The sequence below is a fragment of the Aquarana catesbeiana genome, linkage group LG05, assembly GCF_042186555.1.
Source record: "Aquarana catesbeiana isolate 2022-GZ linkage group LG05, ASM4218655v1, whole genome shotgun sequence".
Lineage (NCBI taxonomy): Eukaryota > Metazoa > Chordata > Amphibia > Anura > Ranidae > Aquarana > Aquarana catesbeiana.
Genome location: NC_133328.1, coordinates 41,437,645 through 41,462,920, shown reverse-complemented (window position 1 = coordinate 41,462,920; position 25,276 = coordinate 41,437,645). Strand labels below are relative to the sequence as shown.

Genomic DNA, 25,276 nt, shown 5'->3' with positions numbered 1-25,276 from the left:
CTTCAATTGTTATGCTTTCTCTTATTTGTTTTTCTTACTTTTTCCTTTTTTTATTTTTATTCTTTTTTTTTTTTCTTTTTTGTTTTTTCTTTTTTTATCTTATTTCTCTTCTGTGTTTTTTGTTTTCTTTAACTTGTACAATAAAATGAGGGCCAACTGGTAACCACATTCCTAAACAGTATTACAGCACCACAAAAAAAAATTAAAAATTACGGTAATTTAAGCAGACTTTACCGGTACCACATGGAGATCATAACATTTAATAATATTTTTATTGATATCAGTTTGTAAAATGCATTGGACCAAATGGCCCTCTATCTATCTATCTATATATATATATATATATATATATATATATATATATATATATATATATATATATATATATATATATATATATATATATATATATATATATACAAACATGTATCTATCACCCATAAATAATATCACAGCATGACAAAAAAAAAGAAAAAGTACCAGTACCACATGGAGACCATAATATTAAAATACAATCACTGATATTGATATCAGTATATAAAATGCATTGGACCAAATGGCCTTGTAAAAATAAATAAATAAATAAATATAAATATATATATATATATATATATATATATATATATATATATATATATATATTCATGCAAAATATCCATACAAACATGTATCTATTACATGTAACAGCCTTTACAGGCTAGACATAAAACTGAACTTTCAACCACAAATACAGTATCAACATATGTGTTTCTCCACAACTTGATGAGTAATCGGATGACTTTCCATAACATCGACCGGTTTTGTAGACTTTCCTTTTTTTTCCTTTTTTTTCCTTTTTTTTTTTAATTTTCTTTTTTTTTTTCTTTCATCATATTTCTCTTTTGTTTTATTTTCATCTCTTTATTGCCTTCTCAGTTTTTCCTCTTGTTTGTTTTCTCTTCCATTTTTTTCCAGTTGGCAGAGCCAAAACTAGGGTGATGCAGCAGGGGCATTTGCCCAGGAACACAGGAGAAAATAGGAGGCACCATAATAATAATAATATAAAATAATGCCAGAATAATAATTTAAAAAGCCTATATCTGTCTGTATCCTTGGTTGGAAAAAAAATTATACTCTTAGGTGTTGATTTTGTTCACTTTGCAAAGATAATTTCACTTTTCAAGGGAATTTCCACTTAGCTTAGTGAATGGAGGAAGCTGTGCGGAATTCAATCATTGCAAAATAATACAAAAAACACAAATTTTGATTTTAAAAGTCAGAATTTGGTTTCATAAATATATAAGGATGGCCTCTTCTTCCACACGTTTTAATTTATCATATACGTTTTACATATATTATTTATAAAAATTATTTATACATATATTGTCAAAAAATATTTATACATTTATTTATTATTATTATTATTATGTATTATTATTATTACTATAATGTCTAAGTAAACCTGTTACAACCATTAGTAAATGTTACAGTCAGTAAAAACAGTATGTCAAAAACAATCGGTAATTTTAGAATAGTAATGATCTGTGACAGGTCTTTTATATTTTGAAGGGTACAATTATAGCATAATAAAACCACGAGTGAAGAAAAAAAATACACAATTGTCAAGTGTTTTAATTTTTATTTTCATAAATTACCATATTACTATATTGTCTTTCAACACCCAGTAGAATTCAAACACTCATTCTCTAACTGGTATTTTCCAGTGTAAGTTTGAATTTGATTGGCTGCTCTGAAGCATCAGAGATCATATTAGAACGCTTAAAAAAGAAGCTATGTTGTAACTATTTTTTTTTTTTTTTGTTAAATTGCATTGTGCTGTGGAAAAATACAGCATGTAATTGTTTTTAGCAGTGGACAATCAGCAGTAAATCTCTTTAGCTAAATTATTAATACCTTTATCTAGCATATGCCAGGTGCGTGAGTTTTGAAATGTGAGAATGGACATGTCAAATCTTATCTTGTATTTATGATAATATTGTTAACATTTAGCCTTTCTGAGGGTGAGCTGAAGCACAGTTGGAAAGCTCTTGATTGACGTCGCATCCCGGGAGGATGTATTGCTACACATTTTGTTTTTAAATAAAGCCTCCCTGTGGAATTGAGGTTCTGCGTTTCCATAGCAACAGTGAGATCCTGTAATCCATAGGCAGGGTTGTCGGATATAATTTCAAAAAGTATCCCAACACTGTCTCAGAATTAGCCGAAACCAAGCTCAAACTAGGCCAAAGATGAAAAAAAAATATGTGAAAAGCCATCAATGGAAGCAAAAAAATGTATGTGCGTTGTGTGTGTACCGGTATTTATTATTACACTATTGCTCAAAAGTTTTAGAACACCCCCATTTTTCCTTTTTTTTTTTTTTACCTGAAAAGTAGTTTATTATTTCATTGTACTCTGAAGTTAAAACATAGAACAGATCGATATTAGAAGAATAAATTAAATTAAAAATAAAATGTCATTTTTTAAAAATAAAGTATGGAACATTTAGAGATAAAATAGAAATCATAAAATACTTTTGTTTAACAAAATTTTATCTAAAAATGTGACTCCTCAAAGTAGCCACCCATTGCAGATAGACCAGGTAAACACACTGTTGGTGGCTCTCAGAAAAGTATCTTCTGATTTTTTTTTCCAGCTTTGGGCCTGACAGACCTTTTTTCTGTTAGATTTTTCTCCAATTTCCAAGTGCCTTCTCATTGTGTAAGAAACTATCACTAACACCTTGGGGCAAATATACTAGTGGCAGACAGGTTGTTAATTTTGCAAAAGAATTTTCACTTAGCAAGGTAATTAGTGAATGTGTGTTGGGACCTGGATCGCCTACTGGCGACACTGTGGTTCCCTGGGGATTTGTAGTTCCAGTGTCATCCAGCAGGGGCCTTCCAGCTGCCAACAGATCCCAGTAATTAGTCTCCACTGGGTGCTGGCTGCTGGGAGGGTATTAGTTCCCCTAGCAAAACACTGAAGCGAGAGGCCCTATTAGAGAGTGAACTAAATACCCTCAAGCAGCCAGCATCAGGTGGAGGCTAAATGCATGAGGACCACCCGCCACTCCAGGTGAGGTAAGAAAGCCTAGTAGAAACTACACGTGGGTGCCCGCCCCAGCTCACCTGTGTATAGCAATCAAAGAGGAAATGGCTGCACACCACGGCTGGTTCCAAAATCCTTTATTGGAGTTCCCAATGTGACACCACAGGACACCAACAGGCTGCCAGGTGGAGACTAGTTACTGGGATCTGCTGGTAACTGGGAGACACATGCAGGTGGACATTGGAACTACAACCATTCAGGGAACCACAGTGCTGCCAGCATGTGTCTCCCAGCTGCCAGCAGATCCCAGTAATTAGTCTCCACCTGGTGCTGGCTGCTGGGAAGGGTATTTAGTTCCCTCTCTAATAGGGCCTCTTGCTTACGTGTTTTGCTGCTTGCCATTTAGCTTGCTCCTCATCGTGCCCTACATTTTGCTGCTCTATATCTGCTCCCCTTGTTCCTGATCCCAGTCTTGGTTCCCCCTTCCTCCTTTCATCTCTAGTATTACCCTGTTTATCTGTGTTCCCCATTTTTGTACATCTTGTGTATAGTTGGTTAGTCACTGTAGATTTCCTGTTACGTTTTTAGGTTGCAAGATAGGCATTTTGATTATATAGTTATGGTTCATGTTTGTTGTGTTCCCTATTTGCTGGTGTTGAAATTTTGGTTTTGCTGTAAAAAAAAAAAATAAATCTTACCTAAAGCATACACAGTCTGGTGTCAGTTTCCGAAGTGTAGCCGCACAGATCTGGCCATCCTTGCTGCTGATTCCTGACAATGTGGTGACAATTCATGTTGCAAACAATACCCAATTTTGAGCAAGGAAAATTAAAAAAAAAAAAAAAAAGTATTTTGGCTGAACGTTATTGGATGATGAAAGTCAGCAGACAATTATCTCATTTACTAAGCTAAGAGAAAATTATTTTGCTAAATAGATAGCCTGTACACTATTGTACATCTCATTTTCCATTAGTAAAGCAATACGGGGTCCCGAATGGTGGCCCACTGAAGCTTGTTAGGGTTGATGTAGAAATTGTATTAACCTGAAGTAGGTGTAAACCCCAGTGCTGGGACAAGATCATTTAAAGTACAGGGCGAACATGCCAAACTGCACCCCCCCCCCCCCCCCAAGATGTATGAGCATTATGTGTCAGTAAATATCCCCCACAAAAACACTGAGCATTATTCTGCATGCTTACCCCCTCCTCCCAGTACAAATCTGCCCCCCTGTTGAAATTCCCCCTAGATCCCCACTCTTAGAACCCCCCCCCCGCAATATTTCCCTTCCTACAACAACTTACCTGCTGCTCCCCAAATTCCCCCTTCTAACACAAATCCCCCCAATCTACTTGTGGCGCCCCCGCCCCCAATCATGATACCACAGTGCCCAGGGCAGCTGCCCCGACCCTGGTAAACCCAATTGATAAGCTTACTTAAAAGTTTAAATATGTCAATTTAATTGTAAAAATAGCTTGAATCTTCTAAAATGTGAACCTTTCATTAAAATCATTTCTGGTAATCCTGCCATGAATGGTCCCTTCAGGAACTTTCCGTTATGGGGTGACAACTGTCTCCAAATTCTGCTTATGCAGTGTCACCCTGTCATATGTGTCCCTGCCATGCCCAGCTGCCATGTCAGCACACATTGCCCAGGCATGTTGTATCATTTTCACTATTAGGAAGCTGATAATTCTGCGAATAATATAAATAGTCAGGAAGGCTGGAAGATGCTGGAAGAGATCAGCAGTGTTCAGCTGCCAAAAAAAAAAATGGTGAAAACTTATTTTTTAATAATAAAGTCGGCAGTTGTTTTGTGTTGTTCAGTTCTTTAGCAAACTTTAAACCTACTTTCCATAAAGGAAGGTTTGATAGGATAAACAAATGAAGCGGCATTGAAGCAAGGGAGCTAACATTTCACAAATTCCTTAGCAGGGGAAATGTGGGAATTGGGAGATGTAGAGTTTCAATTTGCTGCCAACAGAAAGATTACAGGATGATAAATGATCAGCAGCCTGTACACACTTTGTTCTTCTTCCAGAATACGATATATGAAAATATACTTTAGAATTAACTTGAGCGCCACATGTTTTTTTTTTTTTTTTGTTTAAACCAGTAACATGCAACTGCTTTTTGCCACTTGGGACGGTGAGTCCCTTTACAGCAGCTGCTCCCATTGCATTTGAACGTGGAGGAGATGGCTGTCCATCTGTTGCTGGCAGTGTGCTAAGGCCTACAAAATCATCTCTCTTTTGTGCAAAGGGTGACCTAGTGGCACTATAGACCCAGCTGATAATTCTGTTTTTGACTTGAAGGTTCAGCGTCTGAAATTTAGGTAAAGAGTGAAAAAGAAAAGATCTGTGCGTCTCTGTAATATGTGCATATTTTCATATGTTTTGTCCCTTTGAAAATGATGCAAGTGCATCAAAGAAATATATAGAGAAAACGTATTGCGCTGTTTACAATTAAACCTTAAAGCGATATTCAAGTCTTTTTTTTTTTTTAAATGACAAACTTATCTGCTCTGTGCAGTGGTTTTGCACAGAGCAGCCCTGATCCTCCTCGTCTTGGGTCCCACACCAGCGCTGCTGGCTCCTCCCTCCTGCCGGGTGCCCCCACAGCAAGCAGCTTGCTCTGGAGGTACCCAAGCAGAGGCGCTTCTGAGCCACGGCTTGGCTCCGCCCCCTCGGTCTCCAGAATGGCTCACTGGCTGTGAGTGACAGCGGCCGGAGTCAATGGCTCCGGCTGGTGCCAAAAGCCAATCAGAAGTGCGAGTCCCAGGAGATGCAAGGCTCTCCTGGACATCGCTGGATCGAGAGGGGGCTCAGGTAAGTATTGGGGGGGGCAGCTGCACACAGAAAGTAAAAAACCTTGTGCCTTTTACAAACAGTTTAACTATCAGTATGACCAATAATCAAAGTCCCAAAGTATTCAAGCAAAAAAGTCCACTGTAATGAAATAACATCTTGAAATCTTTTCATCGCATCCAATGGCCATACCACCACCCAATGTGTCTCCTTACCAGAAAATTAGACATTATCTTACCAGAAAATAAAACATACACTCATTACAAAGGAGGTCCTATTAAGCTTTATATGATCCCAGACAGCATGACCAGCTCTCTCCCTTATAATGGTAATGGCCAGACACCATCCCAAAACTCCTTATGCCGGTCCTGGGCAGGAAGGATGGCTCTCCTCCTCAATATACAGCAATGCTCATGACAAGCCACAGTATAAGGTCTTGGATGCAGAGAAGAACAGAGGAAACCACATAGTGTAGTATTTTCTTACTCCAATGTTAACCAGTTGTCTACCTTTGGCATGTTACACACATCCATAAAATCTCCTCCTCTGTACACAAGGCGCCTCCTTTACGTCCAGTAGACTGCCTGCAGTTTCTCCTCTCCCCTGCTCCCTCCCTTGTGCAGCCCCGTGAGTCCTGGTGTCTGTAGAAAGATGCGCTCCCAATCCTATAATTGGGAGCCAGTTCAAAGCCTTCCTCATTGAATGATCACCGTGACAGCCAATCACAGTGATTATTCAGTGTAATATTTGTAAATCATAACAAAAGTTACACGCTAGCTGTCTTATTTCTTCAGTTCTCTGATACAGCAATCTGAGTGAGAGAGCTGCAGCTAAGGCCTCATGCACGCTGCTGCTGTTCAACTTAGGTTTTTGTGAGTTTGGGTGTTTTTTTTTTTCTGCCCTTGAACTCCTCTCTATGTTATCCTATGCGTCCATGCACATAGCCATTTAGTAGCAGGGGAGTTTAGAGGATGTTTTCTGAACGCCCTAAAATCACATTCAGGAGGGGGTATTTTGACCACAAAAAACACTGTTAAATGCGCTTAAAGGCTAGGCGTGTTTAGCACTTCAGCATTTATTTCAACGGCCAGAATTAATGTACTGCCCTGGGAGACATGTATCAATTTTTTAAAAGAAAAAGATCTTTTTACAGGAGCAGGGACTTTAATGATTTGCTGGTTAAACAATAACGTTAAAAAAATGGTGTGGGGTCCCCCCAATTCTAAATTTTAAGGGGAACCACACGCTAAAATAAACAAAAATGGCATGGCCCCCCCCCAAATCCATACCGGACCCTTATCAAAACATGCAGCCTGGCAGGTTCGGTATGGAGCTTAGAGGTAGAAGCACTGCTGCTGGAGCTGGCTCTGTCTTCTGTCATTATGACAAGCAGGAGACCCGGACAGTAAAGTTTACACAACAGGACACGGAGCACGGCAGTTACATAGCGATGCCCTCTGTGTGTCTCTCCCTCCAGCAGCTGAGAGCCTACAATCTGAATTGCTCTGTAATTGCTGTACCGATCATTTTAATTGGAGGGGCCCAGTATGATGCTGGGGGGGGGGGGTCAGGGCCCCCTGGGGCCCCACCCTGGTGACGCCTCTGCTTGAACACCAGATTGACAATGCTGCTGCCAATTATGGGGCAGTGGCTTAGTTTTGTCAGCCTACAACAGGAAGTGCCATTACCGGCAGGAAATCCAGGTAAGTACTGCTCTGGAACAGATTGCAACTATTGCTTAAGAAAACTGTATAGATGTCAAACATACTGAAAAATAGATTTAGGCTACATTTAGATTGCTTTTCAGGGGCGTTTCTCAGGCAGTGAGAAAGTGATATGTTACCTCCTCAGAGCCTTTTCAACCCTGTAAATGCTGGACCATCATGCCGCAACCACGTGTAATGCAGTGTAGTTGCTTTGCAGCCTGTGTATGTGTGCAACCCTGCACAGCTGTCTTTACCGCTTTAAAGGTGCTGTGTGTGTGTGTGTGTGTGGGGGGGGTAAAAATTATGGCTCAACTGCCTGTGTTTTGTGTCTGGAGTTTAGCTTTAAACTAACTTATCCTGGTAAATTGACCCTTCTGTATCCAACATCTCAGTTTCCATTGATAGGCTAAATAATATTACAGCCTACAAAATGCCTCTCGGTCTGGTGTCATTGACTGGCGCTACAGGCTGACGTGTACCCCTCAGTTTAGTCCACTGTATTTCCCTCATTGCAAATTAGGTTTGTCGCCGACAGATGTTCTTCGTATCTCCATTGTAAATCTTGCCAGTTAAACGCAATCCTTTCTGGTAATGAAAGTTCTAGAAACTTCATTTTTTTTTCCCCCTAACTTGACTCGTTTTCATTCCTGATTCTGAGAGCACTTGACGAAGATTTATTGTGGCTGTGGCTCACTAATGGACCTCTGAGAAAGGCAAATGATGACTGGCAGTTTAATCAATTCCCCTTCTCCAGTAACCAGGCAGGACAGATGGAACATTATATGTAATCACCTACTTTTCCAATTTACTTTAGTCATAGCCATTGATTAGAGAAATATTTTTTCTGCCTTGTATCAAAATATTTAAGAAAAAAACGTTTTTTTCTTCTAAATATACAAAAGAAGGAAATTGCTTCGGTTTTTTGGATCGAATTAAGTTTCTTGATTGCTCTGTGGAATTAGCTATCAAGAGATCAGACAGCTCAAGGAAAACGTTATTATAGTAAGTATAAAGTTCATTTGTGTTGGCACAGTAGCCGTGTCTCTGAAATTTGGAGCTATTTAAAGCCCAATTTCAGGATTTTTGATCCCCTTTCACCTGACACCACTCTCCTGAATTTTTATTAATCTTTATAAATTGCAGCACACATACCTTAAAGCGGGGTTCCACCCAAATTTTGAACAATATCTGTATGTATTCTCTTCCTTACCTAGATGCTGACATGCCGTTTAAAAAAAATTAAATCGCCGTAATTACCTTTTATTTTTCTATTCTTCTTTGCACTTCCTGGTTCTCCTCCCGTGGGAGTAGGCGTGTTTCTAGCCTCTCCCAGACTCCTGGGAGCTATTCTCAGGCTTCCCAGGATGCCACTGAGCATGTGCGGGAACGAGCGGTGAATGCTGGGAGCACAGCATTCACCACATCCAGGAAATAAATGCTTGTGGGCTTCAAATGCCCACAATGAAGATGGAAACCGCCTGCAGTGAATAATATAAGTTATTCTTTCCAACGAAATCTGACACAGGCGGACATATTACACACAATATGTGAGTATGTAATGCTGAGAAGAAAAGTTTGTGAATTAACTCAAAAAAAAAAAAAACGATAGATAGGTGGACCCCCGCTTTAAATCCAGATTTCTTCTAGTTAGCTACTTGATGTCTTGGGTCCTTACTCCTGCAGATAGTGGTCCCATGATGACATGTCCCAAAGCTGCTGTTAGAAATCATGGGGCTCCGTACCTCAACCTCATCTACAAAGGGGTGTAGCGGAACAGTGGCACTTACTTTATCTACCTACGTAGTAAAAATGAAATAAAGTCTGTAAGTAGGGAAGACCCTCACCATGCCAACATCCAAAATATATATTCAAGGATTGACCAAAGTCAAAAAATTAGTGGACTTTGTGGGCACACAATTAGAGAGAGAATCAATAAAGTATACATTTTATTACAACATTATTAAAAAACATACAAACAACACCCTGTATAGACGCACTTACCAGTTACCCAAAAATACAGTTCTAGAAGACTGGACCTACGGTGCAAAGATTAATTTAATACTGTATCAAGGTAAAAGAAAAATTTCTGATCCTGTAATGCCTCCAAGAATTTGCTCATCGACTCGTTTCACTAAAATATTAGCTTCCTCAGGACAGATACTGGGTAGGTGCTGGTATATTTAAAAACAATAGAGTACATTTATAATTGAATGTAGTATATATCTACAGTATCTCACAAAAGTGAGTACACCCCTCATATTTTTGTAAATATTTTACTATAACTTTTCATCTGACAACACTGAAGAAATTACACTTTGCTACAATGTAAAGTAGTGAATGTACAGTTTGTATAACAGTGTAACTTTTGCTGTCCCCTCAAAATAATTCAACACACAGCCATTAATGTCTAAACCGCTGGCAACAAAAGTGAGTACACTCCTAAGTGAAAATGTCCAAATTGGGTCCAAAGTGTCAATATTTTGTGTGGCCTCCATTATTTTCTAGCACTGCCTTAACCCTCTTGGGCATGGAGTTCACCAGAGCTTCACAGGTTGCCGCTGGAGTCCTCTTCCATTCCTCCATGACGACATCATGGAGCTGGTGGATGTTAGAGACCTTATACAAGCTGTACACTCACTACTTTACATTGTAGCAAAGTGTCATTTCTTCAGTGTTGTCACATGAAAAGATATAGTAAAATATTTACAAAAATGTGAGGGGTGTACTCACTTTTGTGAGATACTGTAGATATATACTACATTAAATACTTATAAATGTACTCTCTTGTTTTTTTTGTGAGCTACTGTATATAAGTATGAATTATGATTGTTACAGCTTTTCTTCAGGAGGAGTACATATATACAAAGACTAATTACATATAACCATAACAACGTGTATGCTTGCCTTTGTAAACTTGTGGCTCAAGGTGTGGGAGAACTTGATCAAACTGACAAACAGCCGAAAAAATGAAATTGCATATGTGTGTCTATGATAGTAGAATACACATATATCATGTGGTCTGTAGTAGATACCACTAAATAAAGCAAAAAACAAGCATATGCTTTATAAATTAGGATGCTACTATAAAGGTCCCCCAATTCAAAGACTGATTTATGTTAGACGTAGCTCTCACCTGGTATATAGTAGTCATGTATAGCTATTTGAGTATAAATCACACACAGTGGTAAGTGGCTGCAAATTCCCACTATAAGCGTGTTCAATAAGTGTGTTCAATACAGTATCTAAAAAAAATCCAAGTCAATGGTCAGATATTGACCCCTTGGTTAGAGTATATATAATAATAATAATAAAAAAAATTATAAAAGAAAATATCCAGAGAGTATATATGAATGGTACTTACCAATAATACCAAAAGATGGCACATGGATACCGGACCAAGTTATTAAATTTGTAGATATACAGTCCCCGTAAGTATAGAGGCGAATGAAATATCTAAAATGGGCATAGCAAACTATTAGGTATTTGGCAAAAAAAAACCAAAACACACGGACCCACCTGAATGTGTAGATACTGCCCTTATCACACAGGGGGAGACCTTTTTGTTGGGGCTCAAGTTGGTATTGCCACATACGTAGGGGAAAAGTGTGCCCCTGTAACGGAAGCAATTAAATGGAATAAATATCCACTTTAGGACATAAAGTCACATAGAGGTTACACGTGGAGCCACCTTCTCAGCGTTGTCGTGTAGCCATGTTGATCCCCTGTGACGAAGTCCGAAATGACGAAACGCGCTGGGGTGTGGCTACACGGCGACGCTGAGAAGGTGACTCCACATGTATGAAGGAAGCTATGAGGAGAACGCAACACTGACTCACCTGACATGTTTGGAATTTTAACAGTGCGTTTTTGAATCTTTTATGTTGTAAGTGCATTACTTTTAATAAACCGATTCCCTTAAGGTGTTTTAACACTATTGGAGGATCTGTCTCAATTTCTATTCCCACATGTGGAGATTGTCTTTATTAATCTGGATGGAGATTGGCGTGTACAAGCGGCTCTTCAATAACCTCTAATAAGGCGATATTTGCCAGACACGAGAGTGAATGGCAACATCATCTGATGAGCTTTATTCTTAAGGGAGTGGACTTGGCACACATCAGTTTGGTGAAAGATTTTGGTGGATCAACGAGATTTTGTTTTACTATCTTTTCATCACTTTAAGTTGGACTGTTTTACCATATTGATTTGCTGGGGGAGGCAGGTGCACCGCTCTCAGGTTCAATGATTTGGCGGTGTCCACATCCCCCGATTGGACAGTGGTGTCAGATGCATCTGAGCCACTGTGGGGTTTGGCATTGCTGTATTTTCCTGATGCATTCATTTTTCAGTGATTCGCAGGTAGGTCTCTTTCCCACTTATCGAGAAACGTGGGGTCCTCAGAAGAATTTGCGTTTGCTAAGAGTCAGTAGGAAAAAGATAAAAAGCGCTGGATGACTGTTTTTTCTTTTACAAATACTTTATTCAAAGTATCCAGAATACACAGAGCAGTAAAACACATTAGAATAATACTTACATGAAGTGGCCTCAGGAAAGACCCTGAACCATTAAGAAACACAGTATCAATAATAGATAACATAAGGTGCAAGGGTGACCTGTTTGGATCACCCAGCAATAATAAAAACAGCATAACTTAAAATGTGATATGGAGTTGGGACTGGTGGAGGAGGTGGTTCCAACAAGGGCTCTAAGAACGTTACTTACCATCCTCTTGTTTTACGGGAAAAAAGCAATTTTACTTAAATGGAAGAATAAGAGTGCTCCGGAGAGTAGGTTTTGGAAACCGTTAGTCAATGGAATGCTACCATTCTACAAGTCCACGTATAGAGCGAGGGGATGTGAGAAAAAGTTCGAAAAAATATGGAAGGTATGCTGGGAGTCTGAAACTACTGTGGGGTTGGAGACATTTCCATAAAATACAGAATGTAAGGGGTAAATCATTGATGGGAAGGTTTAAAGGAGAACTATGCCATACTTAAATAATCAAGGTGACATTCGGTATGAGGTTACAGAAGGAAAGGAGGAAGCTACTATAATACCACAAAGGGACTATGTGTGAAGATTAGGATTATTTTACGTACCTAGGTAGTAAACATCCTTGAGCTGTGGCAAGTTAGGGGGGGGTGGGTAGGAAGGGGTATGGGTTAGGATAGGAGTGTCTATGTATAGTGATTAGTCATGTTAGGCCCTGCGAGGCCAAGTTAACTGGGATCGTGTCACGTTGACGCACCCAGCTGTATATATGATATTAAAAAATGCTCAATAAAAAGAAATAAAAAAAAAAAAAATGTGATATGGGGGATTGCCTCTCCTGGATCAAGCTGCCACCATGAATTCAAAGGATACAACAGTTTTCCACAGTGAATCAGGAAGGAGGGAAGGGGAAGGTAAGGACTGGGTTAAGAGAACACACACGGACAGGGGAAGGGGTGGGAAAGAATATAGTTAGGATAGGGGGGGATAGTATGGGTGGGAGAAAAAAAAAGCAGGGGCAAATGGGGGGAGTTGCAGGTGGAAGAGTGAATGACCCCGGAGAAGGGACATTAGTATACAGTGTATTAGAGCATGCAGGATGCAAAGAGGGCCTTCCCCTTTTCCGAAAATGAGAACTTGATCCAATGGACCCAGGCTTTGGGGTAAGATTCATATATGTTTTGAGCAGAAAGTTGCAGGTTTTCCATCTTGTTCACCTTCTCAACCTTCGAAAGCCAGAGCGAGATAGAGAGAGGTCGGGAGTCTCTTCACCGCAGTGCAATGCACGATTTAGCAGCATTAAAGAGGTAGCGTAAAATCGCTTTGTTGTATGTTTTCTCGGGAATATCCGAGACGTAGGAGAAAAAGAAAAGGATAGTCTGGGAAGGTGTACTCGGTGAACTTTGGAGAGATGCGGTGTACTTTCTTCCAGAAGTGCTCCAATTTTGGACAGGATCGCAAAATGTGCAGCAAAGTCCCCTTTTCTCCTTGGCATCTCCAGCAATCCAGTAGGGATTTTAAAATTGGTTTCTTGAGTACTATTGATGATAATCCTCTCATGCTGAGCCAGTGGATCACGGTTTTATGTTTTTGTATGCTTGATCAAAATATTGAAACAATAATCGTATCAGATTGTTTTGTTCTTTCTTTTCTCTGATGATAATTTTATTGATCTGGGGAAAAACTTTTTCTAAAAAAATAAATAAAAAAAATTAAAGGAATAAAAGAGAAATGGTTTGATGTTTTCACAAAAAGATTGCCCATTGTGTACATTACCAGCCTTTCCAGCTTTAAAAACTAGGTCTGTCTGTTAAATAATAAGTTATTTATAGAGGTCTAAACAACTCTGCTATAGAATAGTTTTTGTTTCTTTTTTTTTATTATTTCTTTTATTCAGTGGTGTAGGTGTTATGGAGCTTTCATTTCTCTGCAGGAGGTTTGCAAGCATAAAATAATAGTCTGATGAATGTGTGCGCTTTTTTTTCCATTTTGAGTTGGCTGGCTGATTTGATTGACACTTGGTTTGTGTATGTTGGCAATGCAAAGTAGCTGTATATCAATGGCACATGACATGTATAATTCACTATGATCCATGCGTTTATTGCATCTCTTCTCTTCTCTCATTGGCAGGGGTGTGGGCTGCATATTTGTAGAAATGATCCAGGGTGTAGCTGCTTTTCCAGGAATGAAAGACATACAGGACCAACTGGAACGAATATTTTTGGTAAGTCGATTTATTTCCTTATCATATGTTTGCTTTAGTTACTATTCATGAGATTCGGAACTGACAATCATCAAATGCATGCTGAAACATACAGTACATGTATGTCTTTTTCATGTGTTTTCAGTTTAATTTGTCTGATGATGTCCTTGTTGCTGTCATAATAGCAATATAAAATACATAATGCATTACCCAGTTACAAACTAGCATATTCTTTCACATTTGGCAAGAATATTTTTATGTAAGTGTATATATTCTACCAGTCAAAAGTTTTAGAACAGCACAGTTTTTCCCGTTTTTATTGATATTTAAGCAGTTTAAAGTGATGCTAAACTTTGGTTTAAAAGACAAAACAAAAAAAACCTTTCAATTATGTATTCTTAAAGTAAAACTATAGTCAAAACTTTTTTTTACATTTTTGTTTGAGTAAAAGGGTGGGGGGTGTTATAACCTCTGTCAGATTTTTTGCGTCATCTGTGTCCTGTTGTGGAGATTTCCCTTCACTTCCTGTCCCATAGCCAAACAGGAAGTGAAAGGAAATTCCTGTAAATGTAGGGACTTCCTTGGGGATCCGCAGGTCACCAGAACTAGCGCCCCCATTGGAGGATTTGTCCTCTATTACTTTTCTGGGGACAACCCAAAACTTGGGATTTTCTTTCATTTTCACTTTGAAGGATAATGGTATACAGGACAAAAAGTAAGAGTGAATCTTAATAGGGGCACAGACAGCAATAAAAACGGACAGGTGTTCTAATCCCTCTCCCTTCTATCCAAAATGGAAAAAAGTTGTGCCTTTAGTTATACTTTCATTAAGAAAAGTCCCTTCTTTTGCGCTCAGCTTCCTCCAAATTCCTTTTTTTTCTGCTGTGATCTGACTTGCTGTTAGAGGGTGGCCACATTCGCTCCCCCCGGTCCCAATGTATGTAAGAACGTAGTCAGCCTCCCTTACTCGCTTTGGAGATGGACTAGGGACTATTGACTATGGGATTTGTAGTGTGCATAGATTAGTGGACACGGCCACAACTAACATGCATTGCTTGTTGCAAACAAACGGAAGTGAAGGTAAAAGAAGAGATTCAGGAACTTACTGAGGCCAATACAAGGCGCCGAAACATGCAGTAAGAAAAAGAAACTGTTTAATGAAAAACTGATTACAAGACCATTAAGCAGTTCAAATCAGTGCGACGCCGACTTTGCGGTGTCACACAGATTTGAAAAACTAGTTCCTGCACTACTTTTGGTGATGAAGTTGCACAGATGGCAGCCAAGTCGCACCTGAAGTTTTGCCGACATGCGGCTTTGGAATCGTGCTATTTCAAGTGAAGTCACACGATTTCAAAGCCACTTCAGTGTGAACCTAGACTTGGTGTCACTTTAGGTCCACTAAATTAAAAGGAAATGGTACAAAGGTAAGCTGTAAATTGCCAGAGGTTAAAAGAAAAAGTTTGTTACAAAAAAAATTAAAAAATTTATATGTTTAGAGTTGTAAATAAAAGTGTAGGTTTTTTTCCCTTAGCGAAATTGCAAAGAAAGTCAAGGTGTCAGTGAGTACAGTTTATTATACCATCAAAAGGCATTTGGAACGAGTCTCCAGATTCAAAACCACAACATAATCAGAAGACATTTTTCTGTAAGCAAACAGCTTGCTTAATACTGTAGGTGCCTCACGTGACAACAGCTTCAAGCCCAGCTTAGCAGTGGGTTGAGGTAAGCAAGTCTCGCTTCCATCTGTGACGAGAAATTTTCAAGCTGCCATTTGATAGGTTGAGTGGCTGTTTAAAAACCATTGCCAAAATCCACCATCAGGGAGCTACAGAAATCTGGAAGAAGGTCATATGGACTGATGCATCAACGGTAGAAATGCAGGGTTTTTGGACCAACTTTACTAAATTAAATTATGGTTCCTCAATGTGTGACCCCACCAGTCCAACCTGGAGGAGGAAACCTTATGGTTTGGAACGCTCTTGCTAGATCTAGAATTGGTGACTTTTACTCTAAACTAAAAGACCTACTGGTCTAGGCCTGGTTTATCATGAGTTCACTCTACAGCAAGGTCCCAAAACATACCTCCTAGCCAAGTCAGAACAATCTTAGAAAAAAAACGAACAAGACAATATACTTACAATCATGGAATGTCCAGTACAGTCTCCAGACTTAAACTCCATCAAGCTGCTTTAGAATGCTTTTGGAATAATCTGGATAAAAGCGTGTGCGTATAGTATATACAGTGGCTTGAAAAAGTATTCATACCCCTTGACATTTTCCACATTTTGTTATGTTACAACCAAAAACATAAATTTATTTTATTGGGATTTTATGTGAAAAACCAACACAAAGTGGCACATAATTGTGAAATGGAAGGAAAAATTATAAATGGTTTTCAAATTTTTTTAAAATATGTGAAAAGTGTCGTGTTCATTTTCAGCCAACCTGGGTCAATACTTTGTAGAACCACCTTTTGCTGCAATTACAGCTGCAATCTCTACCAGCTTTGCACATCTAGAGAGTGACATTTTTGTCCATTCTTCGTTACAAAATACCTCAAGCTCTGTCACTTTGGATGAAGAGTGTCTGAGAACAGCAATTTTCAAGTCTTGCCACAGATTCTCAATTAGATTTAGGTCTGAACTTTCGGCCATTCTAACACATGAATATGCTTTGATCTAAACCATTCCATTGTAGCTTTGGCTGTATGTTTAGGGTCGTTGTCCGCTGTCCCTGCTGAAGAAAAGCATCCCCACAACATGATGCTGCCACCACCATGTTTCACAGTGGGGATGGTGTGTTCAGGGTGATGTGCAGTGTTCGTTTTCCGCCATACATAGCGTTTTGCTTTTAAGCTAAAAAAGTTAAATTTTGGTCTCATTTGACCAGAGCAAGTTCCTCCACATGTTGCTGTGTCCCCCACATGGCTTCTTGCAAACTGCAAACGGGACTTCTTATGGCTTTCTTTTACAATGATGCTGTAAAAGAGAGGGAGATGGAGCGCTGGCAGGAGCTGCTAGTGAGGTGTTTTGGACTAGCTTTTGGGATGGAGTAGTAAAAATTCAATTTATTTAATGTCTGTTAATAATAGTAATGGAAGTTTATTTAAAAGTTTTTCTCACTGTGCTCCATGTGCAGCGGATCTACATGAACTTCAGACAATAATGCAGTAAAAGAGGGGGAGATGGAGCGCTAGCAGGAGCTGCTAGTGAGGTGTTTCGGACTGAACCTTTAAGCACATCATATATACACACACACACACAGTGGGGACGGAAAGTATTCAGACCCCCTTAAATTTTTCACTCTTTGTTATATTGCAGCCATTTGCTTAAATCATTTAAGTTCATTTTTTCCTCATTAATGTACACACAGCACCCCATATTGACAGAAAAACACAGAATTGTTGACATTTTTGCAGATTTATTAAAAAAGAAAAACTGAAATATCACATGGTCCTAAGTATTCAGACCCTTTGCTCAGTATTTAGTAGAAGCACCCTTTTGATCTAATACAGCCCTGAGTCTTTTTGGGAAAGATGCAGCAAGTTTTACACACCTGGATTTGGGGATCCTCTGCCATTCCTCCTTGCAGATCCTCTCCAGTTCTGTCAGGTTGGATGGTAAACGTTGGTGGACAGCCATTTTTAGGTCTCTCCAGAGATGCTCAATTGGGTTTAAGTCAGGACTCTGGCTGGGCCATTCAAGAACAGTCAGAGTTGTTGTGAAGCCACTCCTTCGTTATTTTAGCTGTGTGCCTAGGGTCATTGTCTTGTTGGAAGGTAAACCTTCGGCCCAGTCTGAGGTCCTGAGCACTCTGGAGAAGGTTTTCGTCCAGGTTATCCCTGTACTTGGCCGCATTCATCTTTCCCTCGATTGCAACCAGTCGTCCTGTCCCTGCAGCTGAAAACCCCCCCCCCCCCCCCCCCCCCCCCCAAAGCATGATGCTGCCACCACCATGCTTCACTGTTGAGACTGTATTGGACAGGTGATGAGCAGTGCCTGGTTTTCTCCACACATACCGCTTAGAATTAAGGCCAAAAAGTTCTATCTTGGTCTCATCAGACCAGAGAATCTTATTTCTCACCATTTTGGAGTCCTTCAGGTGTTTTTTTAGCAAATTCCATGCGGACTTTCATGTGTCTTGCACTGAGGAGAGGCTTCCGTCGGGCCACTCTGCCATAAAGCCCTGACTGGTGGAGGGCTGCAGTGATGGTTGACTTTCTACAACTTTCTCCCATCTCCCAACTGCATCTCTGGAGCTCAGCCACAGTGATCTTTGGGTTCCTCTTTTCCTCTCTCACCAAGGCTCTTCTCCCCCGATAGCTCAGTTTGGCCGGACGGCCAGCTCTAGGAAGGATTCTGGTCGCCCCAAACGTCTTCCATTTAAGGATTATGGAGGCCACTGTGCTCTTAGGACCCTTAAGTGCAGCAGAAATTTTTTTTGTAACCTTGGCCAGATCTGTGCCTTGCCACAATTCTGTCTCTGAGCTCTTCAGGCAGTTCCTTTGACCTCATGATTCTCATTTGCTCTGACATGCACTTTGAGCTGTAAGGTCTTATATAGAAAGCTGTGTGGCTTTCCTAATCAAGTCCAATCAGTATAATCAAACACAGCTGGACTTAAATGAAGGTGTAGAACCATCTCAAGGATGATCAGAAAAAATGGACAGCACGTGAGTTTAATATATGAGTGTCACAGCAAAGGGTCTGAATACTTAGGACCATGTGATATTTCAGTTTTTCTTTTTTTAATAAATCTGCAAAAATGTCAACAATTCTGTGTTTTTCTGTCAATATGGGGTGCTGTGTGTACATTAATGAGGAAAAAAATGAACTCGAATGATTTTAGCAAATAGCTGCAATATAACAAAGAGTGAAAAATTTAAGGGGGTCTGAATACTTTCCGTCCCCCCTGTATATATATATATATATATATACACACACACACACACACACATACACACACACAGTATTGGTATATACCAGTGTTGACAACCTACCAAAATGAAATTTACTGACACGACACCCAAAACTTAAAGTTACAAAAATTTGTTTTAAGTGCAAATTTCAGTAATTTGGCTACAAACACAAGTACAATATGCAACTGGCAATGTGATTTAAAGTAGAAATTAAGGCAAAAATAATATATTCTTCTTTCATTTTTAATATCGTTAGTAGCTTAGGGATAGGACTCAGGAGGACAAGAAATTTGAATGGGCAGGCACACAATCATGAAATTGACTGACACCAATGTGCAGCAGCACAGATAATGATGACACCTCACTCCCACGACACATCCCTTCCCGATTCACAGTAACATTCTCTCTCCACATTATGTGGTCCCTTCAGTCCACTCCAGACCAAACAACACTGACAGTCCTGCTCCCGGCTTGCCTTGCTCCTGTCCCACAGACCCGCACACAAGGCTCTGGCCACTCTGCTTGGCTCCCTTGCACCATGACATCACATGACATGCTCAGGCACAGCTTCCGCCAGACCTGCCCCCCACTGGCGCCACCAGAACACACTGTAGCAGGCACTCGGATGGTCTCGGCATGCACAGTTCTTAGCCGAGTGTCACAGCCAGGGGTGATGCTAGGTCTGAAAAAGATCTGGGGCTACAGCCGATAACAGCAGTCACCAATCTTTTTGCAGGCCTGTGGGGGGGTCACACTGGTGGTAAGCCATATTTTGCGGGCAATGGCTGGTGTTGTCGCTTTAATCATCATGGCACCATGGTTGATATGGTGTCAGGGTGATTGAAGCGCATTGTTTCTATTGTTAAATTCTAATATATAATGAAGTGGTTCAACTCGCCATAATGCAGAATCAGAGGGAGCCCTGGGCGTGTCCCACTTGCCCCTTTCTCCTGCCACCAGATGCAGCGTGTCACTTGCCACCGTCGCCTGTCACCAGATGTGGATTGTCACTTGCCACGTCACACGCCACCATTTGCAGATTGTCACTTGCCACATCTCCTGCCACCATTTGCAGATTGTCACTTGCCACATCTCCTGCCACCATTTGCAGATTGTCAATTGCCACGTCATCGGCCACCAGATGTGGGTTTTCACTTGCCAACTGATGTGGATTGTCACTTGCCATGCCAGCCAATGCCACCAAATGTGCATTGACGCTGCATTGGTGGCAGCACTGGTCTATTTAGTGAGGGCAGGAGAGTGGTAATGCAGGGCGGGCAGTGAGAGATGTCATCTTGCTGTTCCCCGCCGCACCTCCGACATTGAAGCAAGGGCGTCTGGCTGCAAAGTGGAGCTCCACCGATGACAGGAAGCACGTGATCTCCACTCCACCGGGCTGTGAGGGCGGAAGAGTGCTGATGTGTGTCGGGCAGTGAGAGATGATGTCATCTTTCTGCTCCCTGCTGCATCTTGCTCCCACATTGAAGAGGCCCAGCTGTGAAGAGCGCTAATGTGGAGCGGGCGGAGAGATGTCAAGTCTGCTTGTCCGCCCCCTCACTTCTCTCCTCTGCCTGTCTCATGCAGCCAGCCCACCCGCCGCAGCGGCCATGACCTGCTGGTTAGGCAGGGACCCTGTGGCAAGAGACTCGGGGCTATGGGCCCCAGATTCGGGGCTATAGCCCCAGTAGCCGCCCCCTAGCGACGCCCCTGGTCACAACCATATTTTTTACTGGCAACCTTTTCCTGTCACTGGCTTTTACTGGCAGGAGAAAAGTGCCCATTTATTACTGGCTGCCAGTAAAAATACTGACAGTTATCATCATTGGTATATACTGTACATATTTTATTTAGGTGGTTCTACTAGTCTTATAACATAAACTTGAGAAATCTTGACTGTCACTGGAGGACATATCATAGGCAAGCAATGCAGCCTGGTCCAGGTTTCAACCAAGCTTGTGACTGGGCAATAAAAAAAATCTTTGAGGTGCTCATCCTGGTACTCCCCTCCTGTAATCATGTTCAATGTAGGCTTGAATGGAGGAGAAGATTTGGATGCCGCACACTGGATGTAGTCAAAAAACTTCACTTTATTGAAAAAATGGGATCATCAAAACAACAAGACTGTCATGCAGAAAGTACAGGTAAGCTGACGCGTTTCGCACTCAGGACTGAGTGCTTACTCATAGTCCTGAGTGCGAAACGCGCCAGCTTACCTGTACTTTCTGCATGACAGTCTTGTTGTTTTGATGATCCCATTTTTTCAATAAAGTGAAGTTTTTTGACTACATCCAGTGTGCGGCATCCAAATCTTCTCCTCCATTCAAGCCTGCTTTGCCTAGCATTCAGCCAGCACCTGGAGCTCTTCTGCTCTGAAACTTCTACTTACACCTGGGTCAGTGTCAGCCTGAGCGGTGGAAACACTTTCTTTGCTTGTCTGCATCTAAGGATATATAATCATGTTCAATGTATTGGACAAACATCAGCAGTTTGCATAAACACAATTCTGGTACTGTTGCATTTTATTGAGATTATTGATTTCTAAGAGTTGTACAATACATGGTAAACAAAATTGAAACAAGTATGTGTATACAGAGATACCGTATCTGCAAAGTAAAGGCTGCAGTAGCACTATAACATGACATAGTATACAGGTCACCGCACAAGAGCATAATAAGACTATAGTAGTATGGTGCTTCTCGGGTAATCGTATAGGATTGTGAGATAAGAATACAAAGAAAAACTAGTAGAGGGGTATAGGCAGTAGAAGAAAAGAGAGGGGTAACTCCATGAAGTAAGAGAAATATGAGGATGAGTAAGGGGTAGAGGGCAGGAAGGGGGAGCAAGGGGTAAACCAAGCATCAACCCACAAATTGTTCGGGTCAATGTTGTATAATTTAGAGTAGGAAGGTCATTGGTGAACCAAGGTATCCAAATTCTCTTGAACTTGTCATTAGAATCCGTTAGAATGCTAGAGAATTGCTCATTGACCAGGAACCCCTGCAGACATTGCTCAAACTCTTGTTTATGGTACTGTTCAATGAGGAGCTTGGGTGCCAAGAAAAAAGAATAGTGCTTGTTGGTTATCAGGAAGTTGAGCCCTAGTTAACTAGCACAATTTGCTTATATTCATAAACCAGCGGGGCGCCCCCTGAGCTATAGTGGCAACACATTTAGGCAGGATCTCCCGTTTGCTCAATAAACAACACAAAAAAAAGAAATAAAACCCTTTACTTGCATTTTCACCTTGTTCTAGATTTATATTTCGCTATTTTAGCTATATTTCTACGTGACTTCTGGATGAGGGTTTGTTTGTTTATGGCACCTTCATGCTGAAATGATTTATTTTCTGCTGATACTCATAACGCGTCTCATCCTTCAATTTGTGTGCTTCCTGACCTCTGAGAATTAGGTTGTGTTGGCTCTTTACGTCTCACGCACCATTTACTCTGCAACAACAGCCAGGAGAGTGGAACATCTAGGATTTTCTCCCGTGCTTCATACTGACTAAGCACATGACAGGAGGCTTGTGGGGGAGGCCATCTTGACTGTTTAATCACTGTAGGTCTCCTGGGGCGTAGTTGTGACATGCATCTTGTCAACACAGCATCATGAGAGCTGATAAGTGTTCATTTATAAACTGTATTTTGGGCACAATGAAGTTATTGTTCGGGACTATTTTTCCTGGTCTCTAAATAACCATTGCTGTAGAAGTGAGAGGAAGCAGTCAAAATCGTGACGGTGGGCTCAAAGAAGTAATAATTGTAGAGCGCCTTTTTCTCCAAGGAAGCAAAACGACGTACGGAGCCTGGTAAAAGTAATTGTGCAATATACACATAATTTTGTACAGTACACAAAGGGAAAGCTGACCAAAAAGTCATTACTTTTTAGACACAGTTTAGAGAAGGCTTATGCAAGTTTAAAAGAAAATGACACTGTTTAATCCTGTTATCCATAATCCCCTTTCTACGCTTTCCAAAATTACATTTCGGTAAGGTTACGGTCATTTGTAGTTTGTTCCCAGTGCTTCTCATATAATGTGTCACAGGACGTGGTGCTTCTATATTCTTAAAAGGGTTTTGATCTGACATTCAAATTAAACTATAATAGTTTGGGTCAATTCTTATTTTATTTTTTTTACCATTATATATTTTTTAAATTATGGTTTTTTCACTGTATTTACAGTTTTTTTTTGATAAGCGTCTCTTTTATAAGTTAAATATATACCGAAACCCAAATAAAATGGATACTGTTGAAATGCTCAAATCTGTAATACCAGCCGACTGGCCACAATGTTTGCAGGTGCTGGTTGGATTGAACACTGGCTTGTCAGACACATTGAGGACTACAACAAAATGGTAAAACAACCAATTGTCTCTGTATAGCGCTTAGACCAAGGCTGTATATGTCATGAATGTTATGACACTTGTGTTCAAACAACAGAACTAAAGAAGTCAATTGTCACCAGAGTCACCAGAAAGTAAACATTTTATTTGACTGGTAAAACACATGTGAAATCCATATGCAATCCATAAGAATTCAGTAGTTGAGTAAAAAGTTATTGTAGAGAAACAAACTCAAGCAAGATCCACCATAGTTCGAATATAAACAAACAGAGGCTGAAACAGCCTACTTGCCGGCATTTGTAGATGTTATGGATGGGTCCTCAGCTGTGGTGGGATCACAAAGGATGATGGCTATCCGGACGCACACAGGGAACATGGGGAATGCATAGGTTGCTATAGCAGCCGTCACTCGTGGCAACGATGGTAGAGTGGAATGGAGGAACCTGCAGTGTTCACTCTGTGGATGCTGGATCCAAAGGAGGCGGCCTACAATGACATCACAGAGCCACGCCAGAACAATGGGCCAAGCAGGGGCCTCTAGAAATGGTGGAGCCATGGAACGCATGCTGATTCTGAAGGTCTTGTCACTATGACTACGCGTTTCGCACCCCTGCGCCTTATCAAGTCATCTACACACTGCCTTGGCATATAGTGAGATCCTTATAGAAAAAAACAGCTTAAGCTTGGTCTTCTACCCACAGGAGAACCCCTTCTAACATGTTTCGACTAAAGAGGGCTTAATCATAGAGGCCATTCTTTTATTAGTTTTTCCAAAGTAGAGAAAAAGATTACACTGAGTACCAAATATAAAAGCAAAAAATCATACAGTGCTTCTCAAAGAGGTAGAGAATACATCAAACTTCAAGAAGGCTCTTAGAAGACAAACTGATATGGTCACATGGTATTTGTTGTAGGGAAGGTCGGCATTCCAGCAGAGCCACTAAATGGTCATTACTACCCAAACCCCAGTCCACATTTCCCTTCATAAAACATTGTATAATCCTCACAGTGGAATCGGTCTCATGATCAGCATGAAAAATTGTAGAAAATTCAATAATTACAAGAGCTTTAAAAAAGAAGTATGGGGTCACAATTTTTTACACATTCATATTTACATAGCTGGATGGAGCATCGGTCCCCCGGGGCCTCTAAGACTGAGAACTGAGTGATCTAACACCAAAGATCGCTCAGTTCTCAGCTCCCCGAGTCGCCGGCTCTCTGCTCTGTCCCTCCTCCTCGCTCACAGGCGCCCTGGGCTGTGGAGGGGGTGGAAGTGGCCAGCTCAGGCTCTCAACGGCTCACTGAGCGGCTGAGCTGGTTTCAAAGGAAAATAACTCACTGCTCCAGGTATAACTAATATGCCCACTGGAACACACACCTGAGTGCTAGCCCCAGCTCACCTCCGTGGTAAATTGTCAAAATAAGAAATGGCTGCACCTCACATGGGCTCCAAGTAAAGTTAATTGGAATATGAAAATATCCAAAATTGCACCAGAAGACACCAGCAGTGGTCAAGGTAGATGCGTTTCACACAACAGAAATGTGCTTAATCAATGCCGGGTGCCGGTCCAGGCATGTGGGTGGATCCCGACTTCATTGTTGCGATCTCGCCCGAGCCTGGACCAGCTCTGTGATGTCAGCAGACTTCAGCCTGATGTCTGCTAAAAATGGGTCACATGAGGGCAGAATGAACTGCACTCCTGTGATCCACAGGAGAAGTAAAGCCAAACAAGCTTTGGCTGTTCTTCTCCTTTAACAGCTGTTCGTGACTTCTTTGT

General features: G+C 40.7%; 1 protein-coding gene across 4 annotated transcripts in view; it reads left to right on the top strand.

Moving 5' to 3' along the window:
- The window catches only part of CDK14 (cyclin dependent kinase 14), a 678,339-nt gene that overhangs the window by 356,812 nt on the left and 296,251 nt on the right, over positions 1-25,276 (top strand). For all 4 annotated transcript variants that reach the window (XM_073629653.1, XM_073629651.1, XM_073629654.1 and 1 more), the window contains one exon: positions 14,162-14,255. In XM_073629653.1, coding sequence (XP_073485754.1) covers positions 14,162-14,255 — 94 coding nt within the window. The remainder of the gene's footprint in view (positions 1-14,161; positions 14,256-25,276) is intronic.